Source organism: Archocentrus centrarchus, chromosome 7 (assembly GCF_007364275.1).
Source record: "Archocentrus centrarchus isolate MPI-CPG fArcCen1 chromosome 7, fArcCen1, whole genome shotgun sequence".
NCBI lineage: Eukaryota > Metazoa > Chordata > Actinopteri > Cichliformes > Cichlidae > Archocentrus > Archocentrus centrarchus.
This window is the reverse complement of record NC_044352.1, coordinates 18,517,923-18,539,195: the sequence shown is the minus strand read 5'-3', so window position 1 is coordinate 18,539,195 and position 21,273 is coordinate 18,517,923. Positions and strand designations below refer to the sequence as shown.

At 39.1% G+C, this 21,273-nt stretch overlaps 4 protein-coding genes across 5 annotated transcripts; 2 read left to right on the top strand and 2 right to left on the bottom strand.

Annotated features, from left to right (window-relative positions):
• Positions 1 to 870: 870 nt before the first annotated feature.
• Positions 871 to 5,105, bottom strand: ube2t (ubiquitin-conjugating enzyme E2T (putative)). Its single transcript, XM_030733286.1, has 7 exons — positions 4,837 to 5,105; positions 4,382 to 4,491; positions 3,225 to 3,294; positions 3,010 to 3,115; positions 2,790 to 2,888; positions 2,359 to 2,442; positions 871 to 1,224 (listed from the first exon to the last, which is right to left on the bottom strand). Exons 2-7 carry the CDS (start codon positions 4,488 to 4,490, stop codon positions 1,108 to 1,110), a joined length of 585 nt encoding a protein of 194 aa, XP_030589146.1. The 5' UTR covers position 4,491; positions 4,837 to 5,105; the 3' UTR covers positions 871 to 1,107.
• Positions 5,106 to 5,572: 467 nt separating this feature from the next.
• On the bottom strand, positions 5,573 to 6,728 carry LOC115783526 (uncharacterized methyltransferase At1g78140, chloroplastic; the record flags this gene model as incomplete). The annotated part of the gene is made up of 3 exons (XM_030734393.1): positions 5,573 to 6,089; positions 6,241 to 6,421; positions 6,696 to 6,728. Coding segments are annotated over 3 exons (411 nt in total), but the record flags the coding sequence as incomplete, so codon positions are not given.
• A 354-nt stretch (positions 6,729 to 7,082) lies between these two features.
• On the top strand, positions 7,083 to 13,016 carry etv7 (ETS variant transcription factor 7). 2 transcript variants are annotated; one of them, XM_030733257.1, is made up of 10 exons: positions 7,083 to 7,640; positions 7,730 to 7,785; positions 7,986 to 8,121; positions 8,284 to 8,448; positions 8,535 to 8,711; positions 9,670 to 9,774; positions 9,876 to 10,019; positions 10,926 to 11,068; positions 11,203 to 11,303; positions 11,395 to 13,016. In XM_030733257.1, the coding sequence occupies exons 1-10, from the start codon at positions 7,463 to 7,465 to the stop codon at positions 11,582 to 11,584; spliced, it is 1,395 nt and encodes a 464-aa protein (XP_030589117.1). In that variant the 5' UTR covers positions 7,083 to 7,462; the 3' UTR covers positions 11,585 to 13,016. The 2 variants fall into 2 exon arrangements, with proteins under 2 accessions (XP_030589117.1, XP_030589118.1); XM_030733258.1 differs by having other exon boundaries at positions 7,085 to 7,785.
• A 668-nt stretch (positions 13,017 to 13,684) lies between these two features.
• Positions 13,685 to 17,812, top strand: LOC115783521 (1-acylglycerol-3-phosphate O-acyltransferase Pnpla3). Its single transcript, XM_075074387.1, is given in 9 exon segments — positions 13,685 to 13,973; positions 14,049 to 14,281; positions 14,383 to 14,448; positions 14,530 to 14,742; positions 15,113 to 15,173; positions 15,296 to 15,499; positions 15,610 to 15,727; positions 17,380 to 17,502; positions 17,602 to 17,812. Coding segments are annotated over 9 exon segments (1,437 nt in total). The 5' UTR covers positions 13,685 to 13,765.
• The last annotated feature ends 3,461 nt before the right edge of the window (positions 17,813 to 21,273 follow it).

Here is a 21,273-nt window from a genome sequence, read left to right as displayed (position 1 = left end):
TTTCACAGAAACGACTATTCAAGGAAATGGCATTACGGTTGATATAAAGGACAATTTCAGTGGACTGCCTCAGACAGAGATAACTCGAATCCACATGGAAAATGTAAGCATTGGACAGATCAGCGATTTAGCCTGTAGGTAGCGCCAGTAGATCTTTAACCGTAAATGTTTATATTGAAATGTGATCGTGAGAAATCCAACTTAGAAGATGCAGATTGTTTGGTTCTATTATAGGTGGCACTGTTTTGTTTTTTTTTGTAATACAAATTCTATCCTATTGCTAAGGTCTGTTTAAAAAAAAGGAACTCATCACACACACACACACACACACCAGGACAGCCAGTGTAAGCTAACATTTTTCTTCCACGGATTCCATTGTCACATATTGTACTATGCAACTGTATAATACAAAGCTACGCTACTCTTTATATGGCAGCAAAATGCAACAGGAAATGGGCTGCACATATATTTTCATATGGTTTACATGGTTTGATCTCAAAAAAGCAACTCTATCCAACAGGAGGCAAGCAGTCATATAGACTGAACGGGATGTAGCGATCTTTCATACAGACTTTAGAGTAGGCTAGCATTATGTACATACAATATAACTACCTCTGAACTAGCATGGTATTGACTCACTACAGCCTTATGATGTTTGTCTCCCTTTTTATAAACAGCAAATATATAATTTTATATATTAAGAAATAAATCCTTAGCTTGTAAAAACAAATGTACTATTTAGGATGTACATACTTTGTATACAACTGGTCAAGCATATTTTTGAATAAAATTATCATCTTCATACTATATATGCTCAGTACTCTGCTTATGCTCCAATTCTGAACACACACAACCAGACTGCACAAGAAGTCCAGGCACTCTCTGTAACACTTTAATAAAATTTAACTTTGATATCACAACATAAGCACATACATTATACATACAGGCATGCACACTTTTATCCACTAATATACATTTAAAAAAAAAAAAAGAGAGAAGACAGTATTAGAACTAAGTGAAACATTAAAATCACAGTTCTAAAAAGGTGTCAGTTGTATCAGGTGGTGCACAAAGAGAGATCTTTGGCTCTAATGAGTGAGGTGGAAACTACACACGGGTTCTCTTTGCTGGCTCCTCTGCTTCCTGCTGTACACTGAGTGCCCCTCTTTTTTGGGATGATGCTTTCTGATCAAGAGTATTTTCCTTGTCGACCTCCACAACACCCTGGATAAACAAAAGAAAGTTTTTTTTTTAAAAATCCAGCACTCCAGCTAAACCTACAGTTGCAATAATGAAAACAATGGCTGGAGACCACAGCACAACCAAAATTGTTGCAACGAGTTTGCAATCTTGTTGCCTTTGAAATGGATGCTGCGAAGATGGGGACCAGTCTTCGAGCAACATTTTGTTTCCACTTGCAGTCAGTTGCCGTTATCAAAGCGTCAAAAAAGTGATAACACAGTGATCTGCAGTTTGCAATTGAATGGGGTCAGGTTGGTAATTACATGCAATATGTTCACGATAATTCACTGTGATGAATCTGCAAAAATTGCAAATCTTTTGCCAACTGTTGCAAATTGTTTTTGTCTATATAACAAAGCAATTCACATTAAACAGAAATTACAGAGTCCAGCCAGAACCTCATAGATTTGAAACAAAAATTCAGAAGGTCCCCCACAAATCCTGATATAGGTGCTGCAGGACAACAATTTAACTGCAAAATGATAGACACTCTGCAGCGTTGCCTTTATAGAGGAATACAACCAAAATACAATCAGCTGGCAGGTAGCTGAGTTGCTCAGACTGATGCACTGACTCAGATCAACTGCCACATGTTGGCAGTTTGCATTTATAGATTAGATAGGACTTATTTGCATTTCTGGGAGTGATTACAGTTAGTCCAAGTTGGACTGTGACTGTTTGGACACAAGTTGCTTTCACCAGGTTACCTGTGCAATCGCCTTGCAGTTGAGAGAGGTCGTCTAGAGATTGAACAGGCAACACCCTCAATCTTCAACCTCAGTTGGTTGCTGCAATTACTTGAAATCAGTCGCAGAATGCAAAACAATTCAGTGCAATCACCAGGCAACTTCTGATTTTTCCTAGTCCCACCGAAGCTATTTTCACTTCAATGTGACTGTGCAATTACAGGTTATATTTACTTGACACACAACATGCTATTACGGGAGCATAGCACAACCTTGTGGGTCAAATAAGACAGTACACACAACTAACACATTGAGTGGATCAAGTGACAGGAATCATGTCACTGAGAACAGTGCAGCAGTCTGTGCATAATTATAAAAAACAAAAAGATTGAAAAGGAAATCTAAATAGCAAAACTCCAGAGTGACTTACAGAAATCTTCTGGACAGCATGTTCTTGTGTCCACTTCCTGGCCTTCTCCATAAACAGGTGTTTGTTGTATTTGAACTCTGATGACTGCGTTATGAAAAAAAAAAAGTAAACATCTGTGCATCTAAAGTTGGGTCATAGATTCATTCACTGTGTTACGACAATTGCTCTCTAACCCAATAGGCTGTGCACTAAAAGGGTTTATGGCCTACATCTAAACAGTTCATTTCTGCATTTATTAAACACCTGGACCTCAAACTAACAGACATACTGGCATAACTTTTATTTATTTTAGTCAACCCAATGTCCTTAAAATCTTTTTTGAGCTATTGTTACATAATCACACTGGTAACAAACAATTTATTAAAAATAAGTTAAACCATCACACTCAGATTGTGTATCATCGATAGTATGAAAGACTATATATGACTCACTATATCAGCCATCAGTGGGTCATCTGGATTTGGTTCTGCCATGAGTAGCTGAATGGAAGTGAGGACTGTTGAAATGTTTAGAGATGGCTTCCAGGCACCCTTAACAAAAAATAAAATACATATAAAGAAGACATTACATCTGACATGTGTAAAATATATCCTTGTGTCTTTAACAGCAGACAAAAAGAAAGTTTGTTTTGTACTAGAAATCTCTTAAAACCTTTGGTGGGAGTTTGAGAGCATCGTGGCATATTCGTCCTGAATTGTCAATGTTTGGATGGTAGATTGGGGTCAAGAATCGTATTTTGGGAGGCTCAAATGGGTACCTACAGAAAAAAAACAAAAAACAAAACACATCAGTCCTGCTAGAGTGCAGTAATGACATTTAACTGGTAAAAACAAACCCAACAATGTTAAACCTCAAAGGAAAAGTACCTCTCTGGAATCTTGACTTCCAAGGAGAAGACTCCACCTTCATAAGGAGTTCCTGATCCACCCAATATCTCTGGAAAATAAAGAAAGGTTAAAAAAAAGGAAAGGCTTGAACCATTTTAATAATGGATGTTATATCAGTGATTTTGATCACATGTGGAATATCCTGAATATGTAGGATAGGAAAATGGACCATGTATCAACGAAAACATACACTGACCAGCCACTTTGTTAGGTACACCTGTTCAACTGCTTGTTAACGCAAATGTCTAATCAGCCAATTACATGGCAGCAAATCAGTGGAGTTAGGCATGTAGACATGGTCAAGGCCGCTTGCTTTGCTGGTGTCAGACAGGCTGATCTGAGTATTTCAGAAACTGCTGATGTACTGGAATTTTCCTGCATAGCCATATCTAGGGTTTACAGAGAATGGTCCAAACTTAGAAAATATCCAGTTGTCTGGACAAAAATGTCCCCTTGATGTCAGAGGTCAGACAACAATGATTTGAACTGAGGCAGCGGTAACTCAAATAGCCACTTGTGCAAAATTGGACAAAAGATTGGAAAAACATTGCTTGTTCTGATGAATCTCAATTTCTGCTGCAACATTCAGATGACAGAGGGAGAACATGAAATCACGGCTCTATCTTGCCTTGTATTAGCAGTCCAGGCACATGTTGTAATATTGTGGGGATATTTTCTTGGCACACTTTGGGCTCTTAGTACCAACTAAGTATTGTTTAAAAATCACAGCTTGCCTGAGTATTCTTGCTGACCATCTCCATCCTTTTATGACCGCAGAGCACCCATCTTCTGATGGCATCTTCCAGCGGGATAACACACCATGTCACAAAGCTCAAATCATCTCAGACTGGTTTCTTGAAATTATCTCCATAGTCACCAGATCTCAATCCAAAAGAGCAACTTTGGGATGTGGAGGAACATTTGCATCATGGATGTGCAGCAGACAAATCTGCAACAGCTGGGTGATGCTATCATGTCAATACAGACCAGGATCTTGTTAAATTTGTGCTACCAACAATGAAGGCAGCTCTGAAGGAAAAAGAGGGTCCAGTCTTGTACGAGCAAGGTGTACCTAACAAAGTGTCTGGTAAGTTTATCTTTAGTTGTTTAAAACCCAGTGACACAGAAGTACATACGTGCCCGTAGGTCGTCTATCTGATCTTCGGTCTGCCAGCATGTTATCCCGGGAGGTGGCTCGGTGCTTAGCATCTGAAGCTCACGCTTTAAACGAGAAGCCCTTTGCATTCTGCAAAACGGACAAACAAATGGCATTAACGAATACAAAACGGGTATTTTGCAACGACACTGTATTCGTCCTAGCACTGGTGTTTCACTTGAATGGCTCGAGGGTCAGACTGCACACACGCTTTTATTCATCTTAAACATCTGTAATACATTTATTGTTAACTCGGTTAACAATAAATGAGACTGTGTTTTGTTTGTGATGTTAACTGCCTTCTTGTGAGAAACTTGCGATACTGAGCTAGCACCTTTGCCTACTAATAAGCCTGAAAAATAAACTACCACACCTTCTTAGTCCAAAAAGTCTAATTAAATGTTGCTGACTTGACAGTAACCCTCATTTGCTTACTTTGTAGCAGTTGTCCACTTGATAAACGTTGTCTATCTTAATCAACCCTCCTGTTCCACTCCTCTCGGATAAGACGGGTCGTCGGCTCTGTTTTGGATTTCCCTCTCCTTACGTAAGCACCGCCCGCGTTGGGTTCTTCTTCTTTTGAATATATTCAGTGACAGCTTTAGGGCGCATTACCGCCACCGTCTGTTTCGGAGTGTGGGCTATCAATACTTTAGTAAGCTACTTCTGCATACAAATAGCACAACACCAAGCCACAATGTCAAAACTACCGGCCTAGATCTCTTTCCTGCCACCTCTGACCAGTTAGGACACAGAACCTCTGGAGGTCCTGGCACAGTGATGGTGGCAACAGACCCTTTGGTTCCTGTGGGATCCAATATGCTGGATCAGATTCAAATCTGGGAAGTTGGGGGGCCAGGTTGGGGATTGTGTTGACATGAAAGGCGTCCTTGCTCTGCGGCAAAGTTTAGGTGGATAGCATGTGACAAATACCCATTGGAATCTTCAAAAATATACAGAAAAAAATCTATATTTTACAGCGATCATCCTGCAATCTCAATGTCAATAGCCAGTTTGCTTGCACCTCCAACACGACAGGCAACGTCTTATAATTCCTTCATTAGTTAACTATATTTAAAATACAAAAATACTGTACAATCTACATTGATCTACATTTGATTTCATTAAATGACTTATTACCCAGTGCTATTATATAGCTCTAAATTAGCCATATTTCCTATTCTATATTATCCTAATATTATGCTTTTTTTTGGTTATGCATGATTACACATTCATCCAGTTGGGTTCTTCCATACAGTTCACCACCGTGTTTAATTTCCATTTTTTACAGTAACACAGATGCACAGTTTTTAATCAAAGTAATACTGTGTGATAATGATGTAATAAAATGATGCAAAACGTTCTGATCATGTATACGCTTGCCATTATGATAAGTTACATTTTATCAGTCTTCAAAAAGAAGACCAGTAATAACCAGAGTAATCACACTAAATCTCACAATCACATGAGTAGTGTAGATAAGATGCAATCTCATTTGAAGGCAGTGGCAAAGATAGCTTGAAAAGAAATGCTTCCATGCTGCTTGTCTTCCATTCTAACATCAGTGAAGCCGGAGTCTCTCAAAGCTGCCAAAAAGGCCTCTGGGCGCCAGTTCTCCCCTGGCATCACCCCCTTTGCTGCTATAGCAGCCACACGAGAAAGCCTCAGAGTAGTCACCATCAGGGCTCCTGGGTGGGTTCATAGGGTGGGGAAATAAAATTTGAGAAGCACTGTTCAAAGACAGAGTCTGTAAGAGGCTTTAATTTGGATTAAAAACAAAACAAACAAACAAACAAAAAAACACATCTTGAGAATGAACTCTGACTGTCATGGCATTACCTGGTTTCATCACCCGGTGTATCTCTGCGGCTCCTTTTCTAAGGTCAGGCCAGAAGTAGTAGCAGTTGCAGTGAAAGACTTTATCCACAGTGCTGTCTGCTAGAGGCATCGCTGCTACATCACAGTGGTGGAGGGTCACTTTTTTATTGGCTATAAGTTCCTTCATTTGTTTCTTTGCCATCTGCCAGAGACGGGAAAAAAATACAATATTGTCCCTGACTAGAAGCAGGTTTTATCTGCCTGCTTGCGAGTTTTTGATTTTTTTTTTATACATTCACCTGCCACTACATTAGGTACACCAGTTCAATGTCTAATCAGTCAATCACATGGCAGCAACTCAATGCAATTTGGCATGTAGACACGGTCAAGGCAACCCACTGAAGTTCAAACTGAGCATCAGAATGGGGTGAGGGGGGGGTGATTTAAGTGACTTTGAATGGTTGTTGGTACCTCACCTGATGCATATACTCTGAATAATCCACCCCAACGCATTAAAATGTTACAATGTTTGGCTCTGACTCCTTATACTGACTACTGTGTAGTTGGACTTTGCTCATTTTGTTGGGCAACGTTAATGTTTAATCTGCAGATTTTTAAAAAAAAAAAGCGCAGTGAAAGTCTATTAACATTTTTTTTAAATTACTGAATAGCCAGTTAAAGTTAAGCATGTCTTTGCTATAACCATTTTACAGATGAACAACAGACTAAAACAAACTGTCGTGTTTTTCTCCAGTTTGGAGTATTCAAACAGCAGGAACGGTCCCCTAACGTTCATGCAAAATCCGCAGTCCAGTACACTTACACAGCCATACGGCAGCTCTATTGTCTCGGTGGCAGTTGGCTGGATAAAGTGCTTACCTAATTTCATTTGCAGCCAGACGCTCGTACGCCGCCTCGTTGTGTCTTCCTGGTTGTGGGAGGAGCTCCACGGAGTACTTGCGTTGTTATCTGCGGAGGCGCTGCTCCCCTTCTGGGGTGCCTTTCACTTTTTTAACACTCTGACACTTGATCACCGACGACTTCCTGCACCGTGCTTTTTCTTTTTTCTCTTTTCACTCAACCATACAGATCACCACTCATGTATTTACTGCACAAAAGTGAAAAAACAAACGAACACACGAACAACAAACTAAACTAAAACAAAAAACGATACCCTCCATATTTAATTTATTAACGGGAGCGTGTATTACAACGCTTCTGTAAATATACTGCTGGGCGCTGCATGTCTGAACAAGTGCAGCCGGAGGTTTTTGGAAATGTTCTCTATCTTTGCTTCCTCCAATCATCCTATTTTGCACACACCCCCCTGCAAGGATTATGTTTCTTTCGTTTTCATTTCCCGGAAGGGTCGAATGTGAAAATAGTTGCGTTTTTATTTCTTCGAGGATATTCGTTTAAAAGTGAGTTTGAGTCGTGATCCGAAGCTTATTTTATTGGCTTCACCAATTGTTTGTCTGCTTATGAGGAAATCGTCCTGTTTTCTGTGCAGTCGAGCAGATAAAGGACATTTTCATGGAGAGCATTTCCCCGTCACCTTTGATCAAGGTAAGTTAGCCTTTCAGGGTCAAATCTTTTAACAGCTTGTGGTCCTAAACCGCAAACCAGGAGCCCGATTTCATTTTGTTGGAGTTTGAGTGCCTTAGGTTGTTGGGCCGTGACCAGAAGCTGTTGTTTATGAATACTCCCAGTTGCTCAGTATTGCGGCGGGTAGTGTGCTTATGGGCATGTGTATGGATGTTTTGTAGCAAGAAAGCAGTCCTTCTATCATACGTGAAAAGCAAGTCAACATTCCTCCCAGTTTGCATCACTCCCCACCTACCCAAGTTCCTTTGGTCAGCCCTCCCACTCAAGAAGACCTGTGGCATCTGCCTGGAAGGCTGAGTGAGTCAAATTATCATCTTTGCTGGACTTAATTTAACTCTAGTCAACTTATTTGTTAATGTTAACTGCATATATGACTGCAAATAGCATTCAACTATGCATATGCAGCACCCTCTGCAAGCACATTTGTCACATCTGATTTGAAATGATGCATTTTCCCAGGAATTAACCCATCCCTGTGGGATAAGGAGGATGTTGGCCTGTGGCTCCACTGGGCTCAGAAGGAGTACTCACTGCGCCGGCCGGAGAAGGGGCGATTTGAGATGAATGGCAGAGCCTTGTGCCTGCTCACCAAGGAGGACTTCAGACGCCGCTGCCCCAGCTCAGGTGAACATGAGTTATGTAGAAATAAGGCATGCTGAGCTGTTTTTGTGTCTGTGTTTTGAAATATCTTGTTTTTTTTTTTTCTGTAGGTGATGTTCTGTATGAGATCCTTCAATGCGTGAAGCAGCAGAGGAGAAGCGTGGTCTGTGAGCCGCCTAACACAACTCCTTCTGTGGCAAGCGGACTCCTTCAGGGTCCAGTCAGCTGCCAGATAATCGCTCACACAGTTCAAGAGCCACAGTCTCCCAAAATCAATGACACCCCAGGTCAGTAACATTTTTTTGAACATATACTGGTTTATTGGTTGTTGTATGCAGGGAAATTGACTTAAGCTCAGTATAAAGAAAGAACACTTTATTTGTACACATGTTTTAGAGAAGTAGGTAACAGAGTGCTTTACATAAAGCAAATAAATACATTAAATCATAATAGAACTAAGAAGGAACATTAAAAAAGTAGGGCAGAATTAAAAAATATATAAGAAATTTATACATTCAAAAAAGACACAGAGTGGGACTTTTTTTTTTTTTTAATCACAAATGAAATCAAACTTGTTTATTGTGGTTCGATCATGGGTGTGAATACTTCCTGATCTACCACATGTGCCCAAATCACGTGGGAATTCTTTGTCTTTCCTACTTTTATTTTACTGTACATGTCGGCTTTTTATCCTCAGACGAACCGTAACTAATGTTTGGTCACTCTCAGCTGATATGATTTCCTTTCTCTATGCTTTTTCCTTCAAATATGAATACTCATTACATAATATTTTGCTTGTGATCTTAAGTACTTTAAAAGATTAATTGCTTCTTAAGAAGTGAATTCATTAGCTCACTCATTACAGCTCCATGCATCAGATGTGTTGAGCAGTTATCACAGAATTTATAAAGATAAGGAAATGCTGAAGTACCAGAACCATAAAGGGTGACACACACACACACACACACACACACACACACACACACACACACACACACACACACACACACACACACACACACACACACACACACACACACACACACACACACCCCAGAACAGTGACTTTGTTCTGTCCTTTGTATAAAAGTAGTAAAATAGACTCTTTGTGTTAAACGTTAGACTATGGTAAACCTGGCAATATAAAATGTTCAGATCACTGTAAAGTCACTTTTACTTTCACTTTAGCACTTCACATTTCCTCATATTTCTGACTCACAGTTTTCCCCGCTTTCTTCACTTCAGTGTCGGTTGCTGTCGGAGCCACTGTGGCCAGTCAGCCAAAATCAGCTTCACCCCTTACAGAACGCCCCGTCTGCTGCACTTTGTCTGCTCCACTCACACATAATAGTGGGTATAACAAGTGACTATACCAGAAATACATTGCTCTGCAATTCATACTATTCAAGCGTCTCATTTTCTTTGTTGCATTCTGTGTCTTTGTCTCTTAGACGGATCAGCGGGTACCTCCACATTACACCGCAATCAGGATGAGTGTATTCCCCAAACAAAGAACATCATCCAGGAGCCTCTCAACCTGTCTAGTCGAGATAAGCCAAGGAGTCCGCTGCACAAAGCAAATGGTCGCATCCCAGGTACTGTTACATTAATGTGTTGACAACTGTGCTCTTTCCTCATGTATTTCAACACAGAGAGAGCGCACGGATATGTTAAAAACAGATATCGCTCTAAAAAGTGGAGATACATGATCTGATATACAATCAGCAAATACACATATAGCTGTGGCCCATCAGATTCACCAATAACGCATGCATGAACACAGTCAGTTTGCTAGAAACAATTTTAAGCCCAGCATTTTAAGTATCCTCTTAAAATACAGTCCTAGTTTTGGTTTCTTAGGAGAAATATCTGCTTTTTTGTGGCTTGCTGTGAGACTGTTCACACTTTACTTCAGCTGTCCCCTGTTTCACTTTCAATAGTCAGTAGTCATGGAACCATTTTATTCTCGTGTTATATCAAAACGGTTGTTTAAAAGAATATAATAATGTCAGGCATACAGGCGCAGTTGTGTCTGTAAACCTGAGAAACTAAGTGAAACAAAGAGAAACTACCAGTTGGAGCCACTCATGATCACTAATGACATGTTAATAGGCCTTGGCCTTGTCAAGGCAAAAGACACCATAGAACTTTCAGCACCACTTATTAAAAGATTTAATTGAGTGTATGTATATATTTGAGCACTCCAATGTGGATCAGAGAAAGTCCAAAATAACTTCAAACATGCTGGAAAATGAACAGTTCAAAGAAATCATTAAAAGCCCCAAATTATCATGATATCCATGCCTATTGATAAGTGTATGGAAACTTCTGACCGCAACTGTACATACATGCTTATTGGAACATGGCCCTGATATTGATATATATTTAGAAATTAATTCAGTACATCATGGATACTAAATAGAACTTGAAATATTTATAATTAATGATAGTAGTTTAAGTTTTGCCAACATGTGTGTTGTTGCTTGTTTAATCACGGCCAGAGTGCAGGCTGCTGTGGGACTACGTGTATCAGTTGCTTTGTGATGACCGTTACCAAGAATACATTCGATGGGAAGACCCAGACAGCCTGGTTTTCAGGGTGGTCGACCCCAATGGATTGGCACGTCTCTGGGGAAACCACAAGGTGAGTTCCCAGGTCTCTCTGTTTCATCCAATGGGAAAAAATTTAAGACACAGATGGAGAGAGAAAAACAGCACAAGCAGGGGACATGGGAGGCTAGTGAATCTTAACCTTAATGATGCGATCTCTTTTTACAGAACCGAGAAAATATGACGTACGAGAAAATGTCCCGTGCTTTGCGGCATTACTACAAACTGAACATTATTAAAAAAGAAAGAGGACAAAAACTTCTTTTCAGGTCTCTGCTCCTTTCTTTGTCATTCCCTTTCTGTTTTTTTCTCTACAACATGTAATCTCATCATTGTTTCCTGTTCATCGGCTCCAATCAGGTTTCTGAAACTCCCACAAGATATCAGGAAACAGCAGGTGGAGGCTCCCAGCTCCCTGGAACACACGCCACCTCATGATAGTGACTTCCCGGACGTCAGTCCTACACACGAGTTCACTGAAGACCATTTTGAGGTTTCTCCTGATCGGGCTTCTCCACAGCCTCCTCCAACCAGTGCTCCTGTGAGATAAAATAAAATTGTGGGCCACCTCTACAACACAGCTCTAACAGAATAAAACAGGGGATTGAGATATATTTATCCTGCACTTTGAACTTGCAGGGAGAAAAAGCCATGCGTGTACAGTCTGAAGAAAACACAGTTGTATTGTTTACTGTGAAACTGCTTTTCATTCTTCTATGAATCGGTGTGTGTATAACTGTGATTTGGTTAAACACTAATGTTAAGGATGAGGGAAAACTGTGATATTAATAACAGAAATATTCAACCAGCCAACCAGCCAATATTCAACCAGCCAAAAAAAAAAAATCATCAGAACTTTAATTTATCCGGGCAGTAAAATTACAATACAGATTTATCTTCACAAACTTTGCAGGTCTTGCAGCTATCGGGTGGAAATTACTGCAGTTTAATAGTAACAGTTTAATAACAGATTTAAAAAAGTTTAACAACAGATTGCTTAGGATAAATAATTGCTTGTGAAAACATTTTTTTTTTTGTTGAAATGTTTGCTGAAATTTTGAGATAACGTAAATTTGTTTGGCTTAGCTTCACCTGGCAATATTTTATTTTAAATTTTTTTCAGTGGCAGAAACGAGCTTTTTCTACTTGTAGGTCAGGTATTTGGTGTTTTGTTTATTTTATTTTATTTTTTGTGCTGTTGTTCTTTTCTTTGAAATTTGGAAAATAAATGTTTTATGTAGCGCAGAAAAACAGGACTAATTGTACTTTTTCTGTAAGCTTTTTTTCCCCAAGAGTCATGAATTTGACACTCCTCCAAAGTTGATTATTCGTTTATGTTGAATATTGCTGTCTTAGATCACATACTGCCATACTGCCATTGTCGGTTAACAATTACAAACAATTATGAAGACAACAAAGTACATTTCTTAAACATTTGCAGTGCTCACACTTGAGTGTTGCACTGTCAAAATTTTACCAGCAGGAGGTGCTGTAGTAAATCTAATAGTATTTGAAATGAAATGATTCAAATACTCATATTTTCTAATAACTAACTTGAGACGTTAGAGTGATTTAGTTGGCTGTCTAATACTCGGTCTTAAGAAAAAGTAAACAAAAAGCCACTGAAACTGTTTTAAGATATGCAGACTGGATGAGCCATGGCACATTTACTCTTCAGAGCCTGGAATGCTCACCTTTCACTACATCCATTTTTGACAATGCAGTTTTTGCAGTTATGGGCCTAAAAGCATTTTGACCTTCTAGGTGTAACAACTCAGTTCAGTTGCAGCTGTAGAATTTATAAAATGGAGACGTGTGAAGATTTGGGTGTTTAACAGGCTTCTTTTCAAAAGGTGACCTTACACATCCACCTCCACTTTTGTCAGTTTGGTATAGGCAGCATGGATAGACAGATGGCAGCATAAGCTCATTTTAGACTGTCCAGCAAGATGCCGTGGTTTGAACAGAATAACTCAAGTTACAACATGGTTTTCTTTTAACATCTTTAATGTATGTGTATGCTATGTATAATAATACAGAATAAAAAGAAACTCCATATTCATTAAGTGATAAAAAGTTCTCACTTCTTTTAGTGGTATAATACACAGTAAAAAAAAAAAAAGTTGGCAGGCAAACTCTCACCTCAGATGAATCAAGGAAACTTAAGATACCAAGTTAGAAAAGCTAGTTTATGGTTAGTTAATGAGGTAGTACAAAAGTCACACCAGTTTAATTTCATTTCTTAGAAAGGCAAGAGTAGCCTACATATAGACAATAGTAACATTATGTGTCAGGCGTCAGAGATTTCATGTGATTCCCGTGTCCAACAGGATACACTGCATGACAGAAACACCAGGCAGAGTCATTAATTGCTACAGAAGCCTGGGCCTACTCTTACCTGGTTTACAGTGTATTTGATTCAAAGAATATGTATGTGTGTGGAAATATTTTCTCTCTGTCTCTCTCTCACACAGACACACACACGTATATCAATGGCAACCATGACTCTACACAACGTCCCCACATTACCAGTCCTAATTTAACCCTTGATCACATGGGCATGACCAACGTGGTATGTCTAATTATGATGCATTTAAAAACACTGATTGTAAAACCCTCTCCCAAGATCTCACTGGATAGTTCATCTAGGGTTGCCTTAGTTTGGTCTCCTTTTTTTAACGAATTTTTCACCATCTATAATATTTGAACAGATCATTGTAAACCTTAGAAAATGACCCCCGGTGTTTCCAGTTGTCAGTACACTGAAGGTCCTCGGTCCATCTCCTTCTCTGGATCAGGCTTCTTGGCCACCTACCAGCTAGGGGTTGCCGAGTGCTTCCAACATTATGCACCGTGGATACTGCACTCTGCGCCTTGCGTCCTTGGTTCGTCTGCTGGGTCTCTGGTAGCAGCTGCTGTGGTTTGTGAAATGAATCTAAGTAAGTGACTTTTGTTCTGCAATTGCTTCTGCTGAATGTAATTATTATGCATGACCCAAATCCTCTAATTTACAGTTACCATTCGGGATGAGATGATTAATTTTGCCAAGCAAGTGAAAGCTTTTACCCTTGGACCCTTTAACCCCTCAATCAATGTTTTTCACTGGTTGGAGTTTATTTTACGCAAGTATCTTCCATCTAATGCACACCAACTGGCCAGTGGTCGTCTTGCTGTTACTGTGACCCGTCTGATAGACAGCGAGCAAGTTGTCATGTCTGAGTTTGAATCCAAAGAAGATGTAGTACAGGTACGTTTGCTCTACTGTTTTTAAAACTCAGCTAAAATTAAGAGCATGTAATAAAATACTTTCTAAAGCACGCTGACTAAAAACTTGTGTGTTGTGTTCAGGCACTGCTTTGTAGCTGTTTTGTGCCTGGGTACTGTGGTTTTGTACCTCCATCATTCAAAGGAGTAGTGAGTATTTCATGGCCTCACGAATTCACTCCAGACAGCTTGTAAGGCCTGTTTTCTAAAATACTTAAACCTCTGTTACAGATCTATTTGGATGGTGGTTTAAGCAACATGCAGCCTATAGCACCTGGACCCTCCAGTCTCACACTGACAGTATGTCCATTCTCTGGAGAGAGTGACATCTGCCCTGCTGACAGACCTTGTACACTGGACATGGTAGTGAGTGGTGCCATTCTCAAGGGCAACTTGGCTAACAGCTTCAGGTTCATCAATGCCCTTTACCCTGCGGCTTTGGAGGTCAGACCCCAACTGTATCTTGTCATATCCTATGCTGTCCATAAATCTTGATCTGTGTTCTCAGTCTACTACGGTGTAAAAATAGCAGCGTACATTTAACATTTTTAGAAATGTGGCACAGGAAATTAATCTTTAACTACGTCAGCAAATATTTGTGATTTTTTATCCCATAGGATCCCATCAAAGAGTATTTGTACTGCCTAATATGATGTTAAATAATAACTAACAGACAGTCTGAATGTTAAAGGTCAGCAGATAATAATGTGGGAGTTTTCAATGGGCTGATCCTTTCCTTCACACCCAGTGAACCTTTAATATGCTCTGAATTTGGTCACGTTTAGTTAAATTTATGTTGTTTTTCTCTTTTCAGACTCTGGAACAAGCCTTTCACAGTGGCTACAAAGATGCTGTTCGCTTCCTTGTGAGCAGTGGTGAGTCAGTTGCAGAGTTAAAAAACAAACAAAAAAACCCCACAACTTTGTTTTTGTTATGGGTAGACTAAACTTAATCTGACCTAAATTACTCTTTCATTTCTTTCCTTTATTTTCAAATGAATCCCAAGGGCAACTCAGCATTAACCAAAATAATGCATGGATTCATCTCGAGACCATGGAAGATGAAGATGAGAAGAAGAAGCTGGAAAATGGGACCATCAAACTGACTTCATTTACAGACAACGGGGTCATTCAGACGGGCAACTCTACTGCGCAGGAAGCTGCCCGATATCCTCCTTTCCATTTTGGTACGGTGAAAAATGGTATGTTTTGAACACACTCACAACACCCCATTTAAGAAATTGAACCAAAAACATTCATATTGTTCCACTTAACCTTTGCAAAACTATGTTTGTTCACTTCTGCATTTCAGTTTTGCTGGGCAATGTGATGACTTCTCTGAACCTATTTGGACTCCCTGCCAGAATTTTGTCCTATTTGCTCCTACCTCTCATGCTGTCTTATTATTCAGTGTTGCAGAACAGAGACAGGTAACGAATACACTCAACACAACACAGACAAACCAGCAGAAAAGCTGCTGAGTGTGCTCTGAAACGCTCTGTCTTTTTGTTTGTTAAACAAAGATGAAAGGAGAAAGAAAAAAAGCTTCATATTTTCATTATTTACCGTAAAATTTCTGAGATGGTGTAATCATCATGAGGCTGCTGGAGAATTCCAGGAAACTGCTTTTCCTAACTAAGAAATAGATGGCCACATAATTCTACACTTCCTGTTTTTTTTTTTTTTTTGTTCTTGCTGTGATGCAATATGGTAATTGTACTCTTATACCTTTTAGAATTACTGGTAGCAGTGCAGTAGTAGTGCTTTTCATTGTTTACCATTATGCAGCGCTACACTAGTTGCAGTCTGCAGCTTTTTATTTAGTTTCTTACTTTTTAGAGTGATTAATTTCAGCTCACCTAACATGCTGCAAGGAAACAAATGAGCTTACCACAAATTGTCACACTATTACTTTAACACAGATCCAGCATCTCTACAACACATCCTAATAAATACACCATGATGGTCTCTTAATTTTCATATTTAAGTCAGGATTGTTATGTGTAAAAGAAAACACACCCTCTTGTGACATAAAAAAAATCATCTAGTTTTTACCAGGTTCTACAATTAAGTAAATACAACCTCAGATGAACAACTACACATGACATATTCAGAGGAATTGCAAAAAGAAGCAAGAGATACATCTCAGACTCTACAGGCTTCAGCTAGCACGTTAAATGTTAAAGTTCATGACAATACAGTTACAAAAAGACTGAACAAGTATGGCTTGTTTGGAAGAGTTGAAAAACATAGCAGCATACCTTAGGTTTGCAAAGTTGCATTTGAACAAACCGCAAAAGCAAAGGTCGAGCTGTTTGGCCACAATGCACAGCACTGTTTTTGGAGGATGATGATTTGGGCCTGGGCACCTTGGAGTCACTGAGTCGACCATGACTCCAAATTATTCCAGAGTCAAATGTGAGAACATCTGTCTCACAACGTCTTAGCTAAAACTGCAACAGGACCATGATCCCAAGCACAGCAGCAAACCTACAACAGAATGACTAAAAAAGAAAAGAGTCAAGGTTACATTGCTCCAGTCAAAGTCCAGATCTCCATCCCCTTTGGTCATAGGGGGTAGTTTTGATTGTTGGGGTTTTCTCAAGAATATTGTAGGGTATAAAGCTGACCTGAATTGAAGCAATGTTGTAAAGAAAAGCGGGCTAAAATTCCTCCAAGGTGAAAATTATACAGAAAATGACAACTTCAAGTTATTGCTGCAAAAGATGGTTCTACAAGATAATCAATCAAAGGATGCAGTCAGTTTTTAACACACTCTTTCTGCATTTTGGCTTACCAGTAGTTTTTGTTGAATCGCTAATGACACTGTGTAGTATGCCATGTGGTGAGGCTGTATTTAAATAATTTTAGATTGTGATAAGGAACAAATGTTTTTTTTTTAATGTGTGTGTCCTAATATGTAAAACCTCAGAACTGAAAGATGGTGAATTTTCTTTTTCACAAGACTGCACTTGTGATTTGTTATTTGCTTTTTAGCTACAGTAACATTTGTTAGCAATAAGAAATGCAATTGCAGTTTGATATGTGGCGTGTTTCATTGTGACCTCTCTCTTTCCACCAGACTGGAGTTGTTGGTGAAGCAGGCGCCCGAGTTTTTCTTTTGGACTTGGCACAGTCTGAGAAATTTGGCCCTTTTTGTTTTCAACATATTTTTCTATACCCTCAAGAAGAACATAAAAAAAAGGTAACACTGCATCTCTTAACTAAATTATTACTCTAGAAAACCTGTTTATACATACAGGATCTATATTTACTTATTTTACTTATTTATTATGTGTTTTAGGGTCATGCCCGCCATCCTGGTGCAGTGGCAGAAAAGCTGGCCACAGTTTGAGGCATCATGGGGCCCGAGGCAGCCATAACATTGCAATAAGCTTTCATCATATTCAGAGAATGCCAGCTGTGAGAGCCTTCAAAAACCATGTTAGGTTTACAAGAAACCAAAATTACAGTTTATGTCAAACGCTGACCAAGCAAAAAATGTAAACAAGTGAAGTTCATTGTTTGCATTGCTGCTCACATATATTTTGTAAAGTGAGGCCTGTTTGAGTGCTGTTTCCATTTAACACGCTTTAAAATCTCGGAGGCTGAGTTTAGAGGCTTATATTTTATGAAAGCTGAGTAAAAATACCTATGTTTTTACACTTTTGATCCTGTTTTGCTGAAGCAGTGGAGTGGAGACCTTCACCGAGATGGCCTAGTTATGTCCTTATTGGTTCTTTAACACGCAACATTGTGCCGGGCACGTTGTAGAGTTCTTTAAAGATAGTTATGAAGCTAACCACTCAGACAAATACGAGTCTGAAGGTGTTTAATCTAAGGGTGGTATAATGTAAAAAGTAATTGAAAACTGGTAATTAGGCCTTCAAAATCATTTCAATTTGCTTGGACAACAATGTAACTGGAGTCTTTAAAATACAATTAAAAAACTTCAACACTGATCAATCTTCAAAATATTAATCAAATATTTTCTAGTCTGGAGTAATTTTTAGCAATTTTTTTTTTTTTTTAATACCAAAGTACAAAAAATGATAGAAGTGTGGATGCAAGTGATTCATCAGCTGACATGAAAAGCAAATATCATGAATGCTTCCATTTTCTACTTTTTTGGAGCTTAAAATTTGGAACATCTCCGAAAAAAACCCTCTTGGTTAAGAGTTTAGCTAAAGGGTGTTTACTTAGTGAGCACTAGTCCTGTGATGAGCTGTTTCAAAACTGGACTCTTTCATTCCTCATCCTTTTCCATGTAAACACTCACTATCATTATACACTGATTCGGTGGTATGCTTCAGTTGCCTCTGGCATGTCTTCATTCTGAGATCTGGCTGCACAAAGATCTAAGGAACGGACACAAATACTAATGTGTGAGCAGAAATCTTTGACTTTCAAAAGCTTATATGCCGTGTATCAAGTGGGGATGGAGGTGGTGAGGGCTATGCTTGCTGCTAAAGTTTGAATTCAAGAAATACGCAGCTATGAATTAGCCTATATTCAATGTTGTAGCTTCAAGTCCTTCAGCAAACATCTCTATTTCAGCAGTTTGCCTAAGCATGAAGGATCAGGGAAACTATTTTATAAAGTTTCCTATATATTCACATAAATCAAAACAGTGATCAATTTAACTGATATGTTGATGTTCATGAGATCACAAGGTTAGAGAAGAGTAAAGTTGGGTTGACTGCAAGATTAATAGGCAGTGTATGAAAAAAATCTGGATCTTTCATGCAAACCAAGCCTGTAGAGTTTAAAAAAAAAGTTTTTCTTTGAACTTCTTGATGTTTGATTATTCCAATTTAACTTAGTACATTTCCTGTAAAATGCTTTTCTGCTTATTGAAATGTAATATATTGGGATTAAAATAAAATATATTTTTTTGAAAACAATATCTTGTTTGGAAATGTGATTATATGCAAAACTACAAAAATCCACCAGGATTCAGAATCATGTCAGACAGCATAGAGCTTACAGAAAATTGCTGAAGAGAAAAAAACACGTCAAAGATGTCTAGACAGGCTTAAATCAGGGGTGTGGCCTTTCACTGTCAGTGCCCGGATAACTTAAGTACGTCACATCCTCGGCTGACCATCTAATCCACCTTTCACACTCCTGTCTGAATGGTAACATGTGTTGACACAGAGTGGGAACAGATGATTTTGATCTCTCTGTCCTTTTTTATACAGATGGCCTGTTACCTGCAAAGAGATCCTCTTATATAATGAGTGTGGATGGATGATACGGATAACACACACATCTGGTGTTGTTCTACATCAGCCACTGATCCAGCCAGTCAGTTGGTTTTGTAAAGAAAGAGCAGAGGCACACACAGAGACATGATAGTGTCTGTATAACTGAAAAAAATGTGGAGGTTCATATATTTAGATGTGTGCAATTATTCTTATGCTTGCATGTCTCCCTCTCCTCACCCCCAACTGGTTGCAGCAGATATCTCTCCCTCCCTGAGCCTGGTTCTGCCGGAGGTCTCTTCCTATTAAAAGGGACCTCCCTTTTAAAGTGCTTGCTCATAGGGGGTAGTTTTGATTGTTGGGGTTTTGTCTGTATTTATTGTAGGTCCAATATACATGTACAATATAAAGCACCTTGAGGCGACTGCTGCATCTGGTTGGGGCTGAGGGGAGAGACAGGACAAAAGACACACTGTGGACGAGAGCCAGAGGTTAATAATAACTAATGATTAAATGCAGAGTGGTGTATAAACAGAATAAAAATAAGTGAATGAAAGAAACACTCATGGGAACCCCCCACAGCAGATTGTAGCATAACTAAGGGATGGTTCAGGGTCACCTGATCCAGCCATAACTATAAGCTTTATCAAAAAGGAAAGAACGTGATGTGTACATTTTCTATGGGGCTGTCAATTATATACTGGTTCTTGGCACTTACTCATACTTCTTACCCCCTGCTCAAAAGCAATAAAAAGAGACCGACATGAATAATGTTCACAGTCTCTTTAGTGACAATATGTTTAAAAGTACGCAACCTCTTCAGTCATCTGCAACATAGTGAATAGAATATTTATACAGGCATGTGAGCAGAGGGATAATTGATTCTAGTTTTTTTTTTCAATTTCTGGCACTGATAATATGCTGTAACTTTCTGTATATGAAAGAGAGCAGAGGAGAAACACATTTGAAGTTTGGCTTTTTTATATACTGATAGAGTCTTATTGCTTTGTTCTTTGAGATGATGAAAATGGGTTGTGACAAATACTGCCTGAAAGGTATGCATGGTCTCCAATCTGATTCTCTGTGCTATTAAAACATAAATGCATAAATAAATAAAATAAAGTCAAAGCACAAACAAAAAAGCCCACACCAAAAACAAAAACAAGAAAAGCACATTAGGTATGTCTCTCTCAGTAAAAATTTGCAAACGGTGTCTTTGTAAAGGTTTATGTTTTTTCATGTTTGACCAATGTGGCTGAATTAAAACGATTCCGCAAAGAAGAGTGGGCCTAAATTTCCTCCACAAAGATTAATCGCCAGTTATTGCAAATGCTTGATTGCTGTCCTTGTTGCCCTTGTTGGTGAATGCAGCTAGGCAGCAGTGGATGGTAGTCTGTAGAATAGCTTTCAAAATCAAGAAAAGGAAACACATGAAGGCAGAGGCAAGGATTAAACGGTGGAAGCTGAAGTTGAAGAATGTTGCCAAGAGTTCAGGAAGGAGCTGAGCCAGGCTCTGGGTGACAGGGAAGAGTTACCAGATGACTTGGAAGCTGTCAATTCAATTCAATTCAATTTTATTTATATAGTGCCAAATCACAACAAACTGTCGCCTCAAGGCGCTTTGTATTGTGGGTAAAGACCCTACAATAATACAGAGAAAACCCAACAGTCAAAACGACCCCCTATGAGCAAGCACTTGGCGACAGTGGAAAGGAAAAACTCCCTTTTAACAGGAAGAAACCTCTAGCAGAACCAGGCTCAGGGAGGGGCAG